The 13,881-nt window shown below is 46.1% G+C and overlaps 1 protein-coding gene across 20 annotated transcripts in view; it reads left to right on the top strand.

Annotated features, from left to right (window-relative positions):
* Positions 1 to 13,881, top strand: part of TNXB (tenascin XB) — a 112,088-nt gene that overhangs the window by 86,454 nt on the left and 11,753 nt on the right. For 16 of the 20 annotated variants that reach the window (XM_081852226.1, XM_081852227.1, XM_081852225.1 and 13 more), the window contains 6 exons: positions 280 to 606; positions 2,304 to 2,594; positions 5,129 to 5,413; positions 7,530 to 7,817; positions 8,836 to 9,120; positions 12,610 to 12,921. In XM_081852226.1, the coding sequence (XP_081708352.1) occupies positions 280 to 606; positions 2,304 to 2,594; positions 5,129 to 5,413; positions 7,530 to 7,817; positions 8,836 to 9,120; positions 12,610 to 12,921 (1,788 nt within the window). The remainder of the gene's footprint in view (positions 1 to 279; positions 607 to 2,303; positions 2,595 to 5,128; positions 5,414 to 7,529; positions 7,818 to 8,835; positions 9,121 to 12,609; positions 12,922 to 13,881) is intronic. The other 4 variants (XM_081852220.1, XM_081852216.1, XM_081852222.1 and 1 more) reach the window with 2 other exon arrangements.

Genomic DNA, 13,881 nt, shown 5'->3' with positions numbered 1-13,881 from the left:
CATAGAAGCAATGGCACTTGATGATGTTCTGTCACTCCCAGTGGGATATCGTACAGGACAGAACATGGGTGACCTCATATAAAAATAGATGCATATGGTAGGCACGATTTGCATGAATTGTGCATGTGGAAATTTCTCTTCTCTGCTCATTGTGTCTCAAGCATGAGGGGAGCTAAAGGTAGAGGCCTCCACCAAAAAACCATCCCAACCTCAAGGTCGTTTTCCTTCCTAGAAGCTGTATCCCAACTTCCTCCACCATCTTCCTCTGTCTTCTTATAGCTCCAGAAACAACTCCACCAGGTGAGGAGGAAAAGAAGCCCGAAGAAGCCGCAGGCCAAAGAGTTCAGCCCAGCCTTGGAGACGCCACAGTCTCTGAGGTCACCCCAGACTCTCTTCTCCTCTCCTGGAACATCCAGGAAGGTAGCTTTGACTCTTTCCTCATCCAGTACAAGGATGCTGCAGGGAAGCTCCAGGTGTTACCTGTGGACGGCACCATGCGCTCTCTCCACCTCTACAACCTCATGCCGTCGCAGAGATACAAATTCAACATCTTCGGAGTCTCTGGCTCTAAGCGCCTTGGGCCTGTCTCGACTGATGCTGTCACAGGTCAGCAGAGGCTTGTTCGTAGCTCCCTGGATGCCTTTGATTTTGGCCACATCGTCACTGTATTCATAAAAGCTCCCCCTCTATGAGTTGTTGGTGTTTTAAATGACAGAGCCCCTGCATCCCTAACAGGTGCAGGAAAGGAATGTGAAAGGAAACTTTTTCCCAGGTTTGAAGTGTAGCAAAGAGGTCAGAAGGGCACCTTGGTCTAAGGCTGTGGTTTTCAAAACAACAGTCTTCAGAGAAGGGTCTCCAGGGTTTCCATTTTCATTCATTCATTCATGCAGACAATTTATATACCGCTAAATTATAATTAACTATGCAAGAAAATTGGTGTAATAATAATAATAATAATAATAATAATAATAATAATAATAATTTATTATTTATACCCCACCCATCTGGCTGGGTTTCCCCAGCCACTCTGGGCAGCTTCCAACAAAGTATTAAAATACAGTGGTCTGTTAAACATTAAAAGTTTCCCTAAACAGGGCTGCCTTCAGATGTCTTCTAAAAGTCTGGTAGTTTTTCTTCTCTTTGACATCTGGTGGGAGGGCGTTCCACAGGGTGGGTTCCTCTACCAAGAAGGCCCCCTGCCTGGTTCCCTGTAACTTGGTTTCTCGCAGTGAGGGAACCGCCAGAAGGCCCTCGGCACTCAATAAGGATGAGTTAAAACTACAAAATGAGAAGTCCATTAAAAAAAACCCTTCAGCAGGCACTGGAAGTTCAAGAGGGTTTGCTTGACATCAAGTGGAAGGGGGTTCCACTGATTTTGAGCCCATAATACATAATGCACAGCTCCTGGTGGATATGAGCCTTGATCTGAGCTGCGGGGGACCTCTAACGGTGACTCACCCAAAGGCTTCAGTGATTGGGCAGGAATATAGGGGATTAAGTAGTCCCTGTGGTATCATGGAACAAAGATGTTAAGGAAATTGTAAATTAATGCAAGAACATTAAACCTGGCTTGGTGGCATATGTGCAGCCAGTGGAAGCTCTTGAGTACCAAAGTTATGCGCCCATCAACAGTCTAGGTGCAACATTTTGCAGCAGGTTGACATGCTCTCTTGTTGAAACTCTCAAGGAGATTTTGAAAAATAAACCAGAACATTTTAAAGCTAGGATATTTAGCAGGATATGCACTGATCAGAAATGAGTTAGTGTGGTATCTCCAAAAACTTTTGCAGGCACAAGAAGTGTTGAAAGCTCTGATTGCTCACATCCACATCAAGAGAGCAAATCGTGAATGTGCAATAAAAAGGGGTGTCTGGATGGGGCCCAAACCGAAGAACCACCCAAGCATACCCAAGCATGGAACCCAAGCATACCTTTGGAATTACCATATTTTTCCGTGTATAACATGCCCCTGTGTATAACACAACCCCCAATTTTAAACTTGAAAAAATAGGAGGAAATATAGTCTTATACACGGAAAAATACAGTATTTGGTCCAATACACAGTTATTAAAGGGGGCACCAATCACCTTAACCCCCCCCCCAAATTATGGTTCAAATCCGTCTCCACTCACTAGCTTCCTCTCCTGATTTCAGTCCCGTAGGTTGACATTCTCCATTGTGTTTCTCCCTGTTGAGATATCTTAACAATTCTTTTTTTAAAAAAAATTAACAGCACTTCAGGCTTTCAGCTTGTGACAAGAACCTCTTCGTTTTCTGCTCCGCACCCTTCTTTCCCCCTCTAGCCCCAGAACCAGCACCAAGCGAGGAAACTCAACCCAGGCTCGGAGATCTCTCTGTGTCCAAGACCACCAGCGACTCCGTCAGCCTCTCTTGGAGTGTCCCTGCGGGCAACTTCGACTCTTTCCTTGTCCAGTACAAAGACAGAGAGGGCAAGCCCCAGGTGCTGCCCCTAAACGGTGATTCCCGTGACGTCACCGTCCCCAACCTGGCTCCTTCTCACCGATATAAGTTCAACCTTTATGGCATTTACGGACACAAGCGTCTTGGTCCCATTTCCACAGATGCTGTCACAGGTCAGATGGCACCTTTGCTGGGGGGGCAGGGGTTCTTGGTTTGGAAGCTATGGTTCTCCACACACACACAACACACACTTTCTTTCCTTAGCGGACTGGTGACAGCTGCATTATGAGAAACATAATTCAAAAAAGAAAGAAACCTGCCTCTCACATGAATTGTGACTTCAGCTCAACAAACTATTCTTTCCTGCTAAATCCCTGTACTGTACTATTAACTGTATTTATATCCCAGCCTTCCTCCAAGCAGCTCTAGACGGTCTGCACAGTTCCTCCTTCCTTGCTTTATCCTTCCAAGGTGGGCTCGGCTGAAAGATAAGGGATCAGCCTGCTGATCAGGGACCTGAACCGGCTTCTCCTTGCTCCACAGCCTGGCAGTCCTAACTGCGCTCGCTCAGTCTCTTTTTCAGACCCCGTTCACTCAGAGAGCTGTTTAAAGTGAAGAGGGAAGAGGAAATACTGCCTGTTCTTGTTGGTGCCATTTGCCACGGGGTGCACTCCAAGCACCAGCCTGTCAGGAACCGGCTAGGCACGCTCTCCCAGGGGGCACAGCAACAAACGCCGGTTTAGACCGAAGGCCTTGGCTTTGCTCCAGCTGCCCCACCTGAGTCCGCAATGGGGTATATGAGTGGGAGACTCGCAGGATGGAAAACTCCCTCAAGATTCGATTCCTCCATGTAGAAAACTAATACGTCAGCTAGGCCCAAACCCTTGTCCCTGACACGTGCCGGTTTGCGGTGTGGAGATAATTTCTTTTCAGCGAGCCCTGCCTTGCCCCCACGGCCTGAGTAACTCGCAATGTGCACACATTTTACTTGTACACATTCAGCTTTATGTGCTTAGCAAATATATATATATATATATATATATATATATATATATATATATATATATATTTTAAGGTGTCGGGCGGGGGGGGGGGGAGAGAGACTTTGGCAATCTCACCTGCCCATGCACTTTGAGTATATGCAATTTTGGCTTTATGCACTATCCCCAGAATGTAACCCTCATGTAAATGGAGAGTCATCTGCAGTGCTTTCTTTCTTTAAAAAAATGTTTAGGGGTACTCTCATTTTCCTACTCATATTGAAATACTGCCCCTCAATGAGGCCAAACTTAGATTCACAAAATGTTTAGGGGTATGCATCCCCCTGCATCCCCCTCCCCCAGGAAAAAGCACTGGTCATCTGTATAGCGCCCATTACCTCAGAGGCTATTAGGCCTCAGTCTGTGCTACAAAGAATCTCCCTCATGCAGGCTCCTCAGGTCCTCACTGTGCTCTTAGACCCTAATAGACCATAATCCCCAGATTCCCACATCTCATTAAAGAGAGAGAGAGTTCTACAAGCATTTGAGACATGAGGCAAAATCCTAGTTTTCTCATTTTGTGTGTGAGAAGCAAGCCTGCTCCCCTCCTAACTTTCCCCACCCTCCTGCCACTAGAAACATTCCTGCAGATGCCCTTGATTGGCTCCCAGCTCTTCCCAGCTCTGCAGGTTATTTTCCCTGGTTTCTTAGCATTACTGAGAGAAAATGTTCCTGCTCCTTTCTCCTGCCCGTCTTGCTTGACTTTTGGGGACTGGCCACAGCTTGATCCCCCAATCTCTTGTTTTCCCTCCCTCCTTGGTCAAGTGCCTCAGCCCCTAGGGCTGGGTGGGGGGCACTCTGAGAAAGTCCTAACTCCTCAGAGTGTTGTCCTCCTGAGAGGCCCTGATGGCGCTTGAGGGGATGTTAACCCTCCAAGGCTTCTCTATAAAGAAATACGAATCCCTAAACTGCTTTCCCTGTTCATGTTACCATATTTGGGCCTGTTCCATCACTTCCCAGTATGTCCCAATTCATGGCAGTGAGTATTGGAGGCCAACTACCAATGTGGGAATATCTCCTTGTTTGAACAATAACTGCCGCTGCTCAAATTACGAGGAGAATTGCAGAGGGCTTTAAAGACCTCTGCCCTTCTTCAAGTTTCAACCAAATCACGCACAGGCACCCAATAGCCTTCTTTAAAAAAAAAAAGAAAAAAGCTCATAATGGCAAAGTAACAATTTGGGTCTCACAGCTGGGTCACAGTCCACCCTAAGGTGAGTCATGCCAGCAGCAATGTTTGGGATGGACTTCATTACCATTACGCTGTTACCAAGCTGAAGTCAGTTGAAACATGTGGCTTTGTTTTTTGGAGAAAAAAAAAACATTGACAGACAGATGTGCTTTGTCACTGGCCTTCAACGGGCGGGTCAGGGCCCACTTTCAGGCTGAAGCCTAATCCAAAGTAGGTTGCAATAGCAGCACTACCGCCATGTAGCAAAAGAATATTAAGAAATGGTCCTCAAGTGCATGTGTGAGTTCCAGGTCTGAAAAGATTGAAGGCTGCTGTGCTATATAATAACTGTAACCTCTCTTTTCTGTTTCTTTTAGCTGTTTCTTTGTTCTTTATATCTGTGTTAAATGACAAAATTTACCAGTAGCTGCTCTCTGCATCTTCACTGTTAAAATATTTTTAATCCGGCATCTCCTATCTCATGTCTCTGTTCCAGGCACCCAGCCTGGGGCCCTCACTCAGCTGAAGTTTGGAGAATTGTCAGCCCATGACATCACCCCAGAATCAGTCCTCCTCTCCTGGACCGTGGAGACTGGGAATTTCGACTCTTTTATCATCCAGTACCGGGATGCGGATGGCAATCCCCACGCTTTGCCCGTGGATGGTGGCATGCGCTCGCTGCGGCTTCATGATCTGGTCCCCTCCCACAAATACAGGTTCAACCTCTACGGCGTCTCGGGCCGCAAACGTCTCGGGCCCATCTCTACAGAGGCCACCACAGGTCAGCCCTGGTGGTTCAGTGGCCACCTAGCAACCATTTCTCTCATTTCTCTTTTCATTCTAGGTCTCTCTCACACACAAATCGCTCTCCCCTCTCCCCATTAGCACGTCTTGAGAGCTGTGGGCTTTGCTGGTGCTTTTCTGTTTTGGATTTCAGCTTGCCACTGGGAAAGACATAATAACAGTAGACCCGTCTACTATGGCATTGTTGGCAAAGTTACTTTAATAACGCAGTCGGAGCCCAGAGAGAAACGTCTTGATAACGCTTTACTGAGGAAAAAAGAATGAAAAGAGTGTGTCATTTGATGAGAAAAGAACAGCAAAGCTTTGTCTTTCTAGCCTTGCACACAACACAGAGACATTCAACCAAACATACAGAAGAAAACTCCCTCAGAAATACATATCAGTAAGAGCATGCGCTACCTCAGTGAGGATCATGCCACTGTGCTTGGTTGCTATGCAACACCCCCCCCCACATGACCTCCCCTCTTGGCTAGTTGACTTCAACCCTAACAAAATTAACTCCTGCTGTTCCACTTCCCAACAGACATCATGCCTTTCCTCTGCATGCGCTCACAGAAAAGGACCCCCTTAATTTAACCCTATACCATTGCTGTTATTTTCTCAGTCCATGTTTTAAATTTTTATTTCTGCCATTCCCAGAGCTCTGTTTCCCGACCTCTGGAAATTCAGCTGCCCACTCCTCACTTCCTGGCCAAACAGTCATTTTTTATATTTAAAAAAAAATCCTTTTACATTTCACATATAAAAATGACCTTTGATTTTCCTTCCCCCTTCCCCCTCATTTCTCATATTCTCATATGAGAATGGGTGTGCATGTGTTTACAAATGCATCATTTTTATCTTTGAAATGTTGGAGGATTTATTTTTTTAAAATGACCTAACTAAACTGCCTTACCTTTATGTGTTAGGATGCTTAGACAAAGGGTAAACTGAGGCACAAGGTTTTAAGAGAAGTCATGCAGTGTGCCTTCTGGGTCAGGGAGAGGTTCTTCCCTAGGCTGTCCACCCCCACTTATCCTAGCTGAACTCTCTTCCCTGCAAAGGGATGCGGGTGGCGTTGTGTTATAAACCACTGAGCCTCTTGGGCTTGCTGATCAGAAGGTCAGTGGTTTGAATCCCTGCGACGGGGTGATCTCCTGCCAACCTAGCAGTTTGAAAGCATGCCAGTGCAAGTAGATAAATAGGTAGATATGGCGGATTGAACCTGACCTGCATGCATGGTAGCTTCTCTAGCAATGAGCTCCAGTCCTTTGCAGAACGTTTATTCAGCATTTCACATATACTATACCTTAAAAAGGTAAAGGGACTCCTGACCGTTCGGTCCAGTTGTGGACGACTGGGGTTGCAGCACTCATCTCGCTTTACTGGCCGAGGGAGCCGGCGTACAGCTTCCGGGTCATGTGGCCAGCATGACTAACCCCCTTCTGGTGGACCAGAGCAGCGCACGGAAACGCCATTTACCTTCCCGCCAGAGCAGTACCTATTTATCTACTTGCACTTTGATGTGCTTTCAAACTGCTAGGTTGGCAGGAGCTGGGACCACAGCACCACCCGTGTCCCTTTTATACTATACCTTAGGGTTGCCATATTTCAAAAAGTGAAAAATCCAGACACAAAAGTTAGGCTATGTCCGAGAAATTCTGGACGTATAGCAGCCCCGCTATAGCTGTTGTATTCTAAGCCCCAGGATCACTGCTTGATTACCTTATATACACTTCTGCACAACAAGGACACTACTCCCCCTGGTGCCTGATGTATAAATTAACTCTGCAATGTTCCTGCATTGCTTTTAAAGGAAAATGAGTAGTGGTTCTGCTGGTTAATGACACCATTTAACCCAGGATTTTGTGGGCGTGGGGAGACCTTAGATGCATTTTAAATATATGGTATGGATTGTGACCTGCGAAATGTATTTATGCTGCTGTTTCTTCTGGAGTTTTCCCAATGGACCAGGTATGAGTGCCTGGAATTTTTGCCACTGCAGATTAACATGGCTGTTCCTTTTTAGATAAAAGATAACGTGGAAGTGAAATTAAGGCTTTTATCAAAGCCTTGTCGGTTCAATCTTCTGCCTCTCTCTTTCCTATCCCCAGCCGCTTCAGAACAGCCAGCCCCTCCCAAGCCCAGTCTGGGGGAGCTCTCAGCCTCTGACATCACCAGCACAACTGTCCGTCTGTCTTGGAATGTCCAGTCCGGGGATTTTGACTCTTTCATCATGCAGTACCGAGATGCGGAGGGCAAGCCTCAGGCACTGCCTGTGGGCAAAGACTCCCGCGATGTCATAGTCTCCGGCTTGGTGCCCTCCCGTAAATATAAGTTCAACCTATTTGGCATCTCTGGACGGAAGCGTCTTGGACCCATTTCCACTGAAGCAGTCACAGGTCAGGGACCCAGAATTCCTGGGGAGGGTATAACACCCCCTCTTTCTTCCCCCCTGATTTTATTCATTTTATTTTACCCTCCTTTGAGACTCTTTCACTCCTGCATTCCCAGTACCTATGCATATCTACATTATAGCTATATAAATATAGTATAGATTTCTCTTGACTGTGTTTATCTTGTATCCTGCAGTTCTCACCTCTGTACCAGTTATGGAGGATGAGCAGATCTGCAAAGTTGTTCTTATATTGCACATCTTACCTGCAGTTTTTATAATTTCCCATACTTTACTCCAACTCTGCTATCTTGTTTGAAAAACAGGGCTATATTGGGGCTAAATCTACTTGTGCCGTGGCCTTACTCCATAGCTGCAGAACATGATATTTATTCCATACTTGTAATAAATTGATTTTTACTGTGGCAGCACCTAAACTTTGGAACTCCCTGTCTTTAGACATCGGGCAGGCACCTTCACTGCACCCTTTTCAGCGCTTGACTGAAACATGTAAACATTTTGCTTATGGAATGCTGGCATGTGTTTTTATCATTTTGCTTACTGTTTATTAGAATTCACTTTTTAATGTTTTTAAATGCATTTTAAACTATCTTATAGTGATAATCTTAATGTTTTAATTTATTTTTTGTAAACTGCTTAGTGGTGGTTTTATTACAGTCGTACCTTGGAAGTCGAACGGAATCCGTTCTGGAAGTCCGTTCAACTTCCAAAATGTTCGGAAACCAAAGCACAGCTTCTGATTGGCTGCAGGAAGCTCCTGCAGCCAATCGGAAGCCACGGAAGTCCTGTTGGACATCCGGGTTCCAAAGAACGTTCGCAAAACGGAACACTCACTTCCGGGTTTGCGGCATTCAGGAGCCAAAACGTCCAAGTTTGGGATCCAAAGTAAAAATCAAACATTACATAGATGCTGTGAAATAAATAAATTGGGGGCTAGCGTCCGCCTTACATAAAATGACAAGATGATTCACATTCATTTTTGCTGCTCTTCTTATTTGTTCTAGCTCCAATGGTGAAAACAGAGGTCCAGCCCACACTGGGCGATATTTCCATTTCCGAGGTTACTCAGGACAGTGTCCGCCTCTCGTGGACCATCTCTGCTGGGAAATTTGACTCTTTCCTCATCCAGTACAAGGACACTGAAGGAAAGCTCCAGGCAGTACCCGTCGATGCAGATTCCCGCACAGTCGTCATCAAGGACCTGACCACTTCCCACAGATACAAGTTCAACCTCTATGGCATCTCTGGCAGGAAGCGGCACGGGCCCATCTCTATAGATGCTGTCACAGGTAACATGGGTGCTAGAAGTGAGCCAGCAATAAACTACACAGAGAAAGTGAACTCTTTATTAAAAGAAACAGGTTCTGTTTAGGAGTACCTAATGAGCACTCTTCAATACTTCTTCAGTAGGTCTTGCCCCTGTGATGTACTTGCAGAGTCTGAAGGTCCCTGCCTTCCCACAGCTGCCTAAATCTTCTCCTTGCCCAGATCCTTCCCAAGCAATCTGAGACTCCACTGGTGTGTCCGCCTTTGCTCTTCCTGCTTCATTTCTCACCTGGTCCTGGGAGACCAGTGGGGAAGGGAGCTTGCCGCAGCAGGAGGGGAAGACCCCCTGGATTCTTTCCCAGCCTGACTCATCTCTGCCTCTTGGCCTCCCTGCTCTCCTGCTTCTGGGTCTGATTCTGGACTTCTCTCTGGCACAGACTCTCCCTGCTCACTAAGTCCTGTTGCCTCTTCAGCTTCTGACACCTCCTCCTCCTCCTCCTCCAAGTCTGCTCCCTTTTCTCCCTCTGACCACTCATTGGTCCCACCACCACTCTGAGCTTTCTTCTCTTGAGGGCTCCCCAGCTCCCACTATTTCTTTGGGTCCAACCAGTCCATGACAATGGTCTGAATTGCTGCTGTGTCATTGCATCTTCCTTTCCAGAACCACCTATAGGTCTTTCTTCCTGTCGCTCTCATATTTGTATCCTTTTCCTCTACTCCATAGCCTCTCTTCTTTTGTCCTTCCCATCTCACCACTTCTTCTTAGAACAAAAGAAGTGCTCTGTTGGATCAGACTAAAGTACCATCCTGTTTCCCACAATGGCAAACCAGATGCCTCAGGGATGTCTACAAGCAGGGCATGAAGGCAATCTTGCTCTTTCTCCCCAGTGACTGATATTCAGAGGCATAGTGCCTCTGAACATGGAGGATCCATTAAGCTAGAGATAGCGAACTTGGGGCTTTCCAGATGTCATTGGACTCCAAGTCTCATCCCTCAGCCAAGCTTCTCCAGCCAAGCAGTGTGTTCAAAAATGCATATACTAGGGTGAAGTGTGCATAAAAACTGATATTTTGGTGAAAATAGCATGCAAAATGCATATACAGTGGTACCTCGGGTTACATATGCTTCAGGTTACATATGCTTCAGGTTATAGACTCCGCTAACCCAGAAATAGTACCTCGGGTTAAGAACTTTGCTTCAGGATGAGAACAGAAATTGTGCTCCGGCGGCACAGTGGCAGCAGGAGGCCCCATTAGCTAAAGTGGTCTTCAGGTTAAGAACAGTTTCAGGTCAAGAACAGAGCTCCGGAACAAATTAAGTACTTAACCCAAGGTACCACTGTATTGGTTAAAATAACATGCAAAAAATGTGTTGTATTAGTGGAAATTGCTTTGTAAAAGTGTGCATCTTAGGTGAAACTGCATGCAAAAATGTGCCTACTGTATAAGGATAAATTCACCCCAAAATGCTCATGGATTATAATCGATAATATTTTAAAGAAACAAAAACAAATCTGAACCCAATATGGAATTGTGGAGAACCAAACTTTGGAAGAATGAGAAACTGGGTGAAACTGAAAACAGCAGGTTCTCTTAGAGGGCCTCTCCTGGACATAAAGGGGGTGAGGCAATTGTCCCCCAAAGAATCACCTTCTACATGCAAGCATCTGCTCTACCGCTGCCTTATGAGCCTTTCCCAAAAATTCTCCAAGCCCAGAGAGGGAAGAGATTTTCCTGCTGGGACCTCTTCCACTCCCTGCCCCTCTAGGCCAGCCAGCCTCGCTGTAAGTGTGCTCAGTCAGCAGAGTGAGGAGATCCGAGTTTAGATCCAGCTCCGTTTCCTTGGCTTAAAAAAACACAAGAACTGGCTCGGAGCAACAGCCCGTGCTTGTCAAAGGAGCAGGACGCACGCAAAAAGCAGAAATGTGTGGAGAGATTAATGGTACAAGTCAGGCCACTTACTAATGAGCTGACAGAGGCCGACACTTACGTTCGGTGTTTACGCAAAGGGGGGGGGTGCTGGCGTGTGCAGCATGCGAGCATGTCTGAAAAATGAGGCAAGGGCCTTGTGGCGCTGACGTCTCTTTGTCAAGGCCAGTCCTGTTGCAGAGAAGAAGGATGGAGCCGGGGGCAAGAGGCACAGCTGGAGGATCAGCCACAGGCAAGGCCGAGGAAAAACTTAGACACGTGGCACCAGCAGTTTGAACCCTGCCCTTATCCCATCTAGTTAAAAGTGTGCATTCTGAAGAGTACATAAGATAAGAATCTCCGCAGGATCAGGCCGATAGTCCAGCACCCTGTTCTCACAGTGGCCACCACGTGCCTGTAGGAAGCCTGCAAACAGGACTTGAGAACAAGATGTCTCTCCCCTCCTGTGTCTTCCAGCAAGTGCTTTCCTTCTTTTCTGTCCTTAATATTTCAATGGTCTGCTTCGTTGGATGTTCCAGTGAGTTCCAGTTGGGGGCCGGATTAAGACCTTTAGAGGCCCTAAGCACTTAAAAGATTTTGGTGGCCCCATATATATCTAATTCAAAATACGGACAAGAATAAACCGTAAAATATTTTTTTCCGTTTTCGAAATGAAATGTAACCTACAGTAAGATGGAAAACAATATTTATTTTTGAATACTTCCACTTTATATTTGAAAAAAGTTCTCCTACTTTTTCTCATGGCGGTCTTTGATCAGATCCTCAAAACTAGTCTTACATATCTGCTTCTGTACTTAGCAGAGATAAGACACCCAGCATGCCTTGCTGCATAGTTGTTCTGCAGGGATTTTTAATATATTTCAGCTGAGAAAATAATAATAATAATAATAATAATAATAATAATAATAATAATTTATTTATACCCCACCCATCTGGCTGAGTTTCCCCAGCCACTCTGGGCAGCTCCCAATTGAGTGTTAAAAAAAATACAGCATTAAAAACTTCCCTAAACAGGGCTGCCTTCAGATGTCTTTTAAAGATAGGATAGCTGCTTATTTCCTTCCATCTGAAGGGAGGGTGTTTCACAGGTCGGGCGCCACTGCTGAGAAGGCCCTCTGTCTGATTCCCTGTAACCTCACTTCTCGCAATGAGGGAACTGCCAGAAAATGAACATTTTGTGACCATTAATGTTAAAAATCCAGCAATGGAAAATAACTGTGGTGCCCTCCCCCTCCCCTTGATGCCCTAAGCATGTGCTCACTTTGCTTAATTGTTAATCCAGCTCTGGTTCTAGTTTTAAGGGCCACAGAGGGTGAGGGGTCTTCCAAACCAAATTGGCCCCCTTCCTAACAAGCCCCACCATGGAATTCACCATTTTCAGTCTTGCCACATCCTGAGATCATATAGTCATTCAGCTGCCCACTACAACCCCAAGATCTCTTTTCTGATTAGTCACCCCCAGTTCAATTCTGTGATGGTGATGGTGATGATTTTGGGGTGTGATGTTCATCACTGTATACTTAATCTGAACTTCATCTGTCATTTTGTTGCCTGTTCACTCATCTCTATTCTTTATCCCATAGCTTTCCCAGAGGCCAGCAAACGGGCCTTCCTTGAAAACCTGGTTGTCTCTGAGGTGACACCCACTACGCTGCAGCTCACATGGGAAGCTCCCGAGGGAGAGTTTGATTTCTTTTCGGTCCAGCGCAAGATCTCTGTTCCGGATAGTGAAATGAGTCCCACACCGACCAAGAAAATCAACGTGACCGGGAATGAACGCTCTGTCGTGTTTCGGGGCCTTTCGCCCAACACCGAGTACAGCCTTACCGTCTATGGCATCCAGGACGGGTCAGAAGCGGCCAGCATCAACACAGTAGCAACGACAAGTGGGACAGGTAAGAAGGCCACACGTGCCACCTTGCTACCCAGAAAAGCAGGAATCTCCTGAAGTCTGTCGGCTGAATTACGCTTGCATGCATGGGCAATCCGAGGGAAGTCCAAATCCACATTCCATGTTACAGCTAGGAAAACTGGCTGCCACTTACTTGTGAGCCTTGCCCCACAGCTATTGGCTGAGATTCCATGATGTCATGGAATGTTTGTTGTAAGAAACGGTCTCTAGCTACTGAACAGATTTGTTGATGCAGCTCATGTGAGAAAAGCAGAAGGCCAGTTAAGTGTGGGGGAGGGAGGGAAACCCACGCCATGTCCTGCTGGACCCACAAGAGGCCTGGTGTTGTTGGGCAGAAATGGAATGAATAAATGGGGAAGACTGAGGAGGCAGAGAGCCTATGAGATTGGTTTTGCGGGAAATTAAAGGATAAAGGCTGAGAGCTTTTGGCATGAAATTAGGAGAGGGAAAGAAAGCTGTCTTCACTGCTGCTGCTGCCAGTTTTGCAAGCGAGACATGTTGGCACCAATAAAAGTGGCAATGAAAGCTGTTTCCAGCAGCCACCATTCACTCCCCCCCCCAATAATCTGTTAGCAACTCTACATGATGATGTAGCATTTGTCCCAAGGGGCTACGGGGGGGGGGGGAGCATGGTGGCTACAAGGAAACATTTGCATCACCACTGCTAAACCCTCTTCGACCCCTCATTTTAACCCATTTTCTTGCAGTGCTGAAATGCCCTCATTCTTCTACCCACATATGAAGCAGCAAAAATGAGAGGGATTTTTAGAAAACCAACTTGTCCCTCATTTGCTTTACAAACGTAGAATTATTTTTACTTCTTTTGTTCAATAAGGCATTTTTAAAAAAGTAAGGATTTCCACCACACACACAACACAGCCAGCTGCAACCACCAAACTGTACCAGTTAACCTAGGCTAAGAGGGCCATAGGGGGGTGTGCAG

This window comes from Podarcis erhardii (assembly GCF_964252035.2).
Source record: "Podarcis erhardii genome assembly, chromosome: 2".
In the NCBI taxonomy this organism is placed as follows: Eukaryota; Metazoa; Chordata; class Lepidosauria; order Squamata; family Lacertidae; genus Podarcis; species Podarcis erhardii.
Note: the sequence above shows the minus strand (reverse complement) of the source record. Positions and strands in the feature narration are given on the sequence as shown.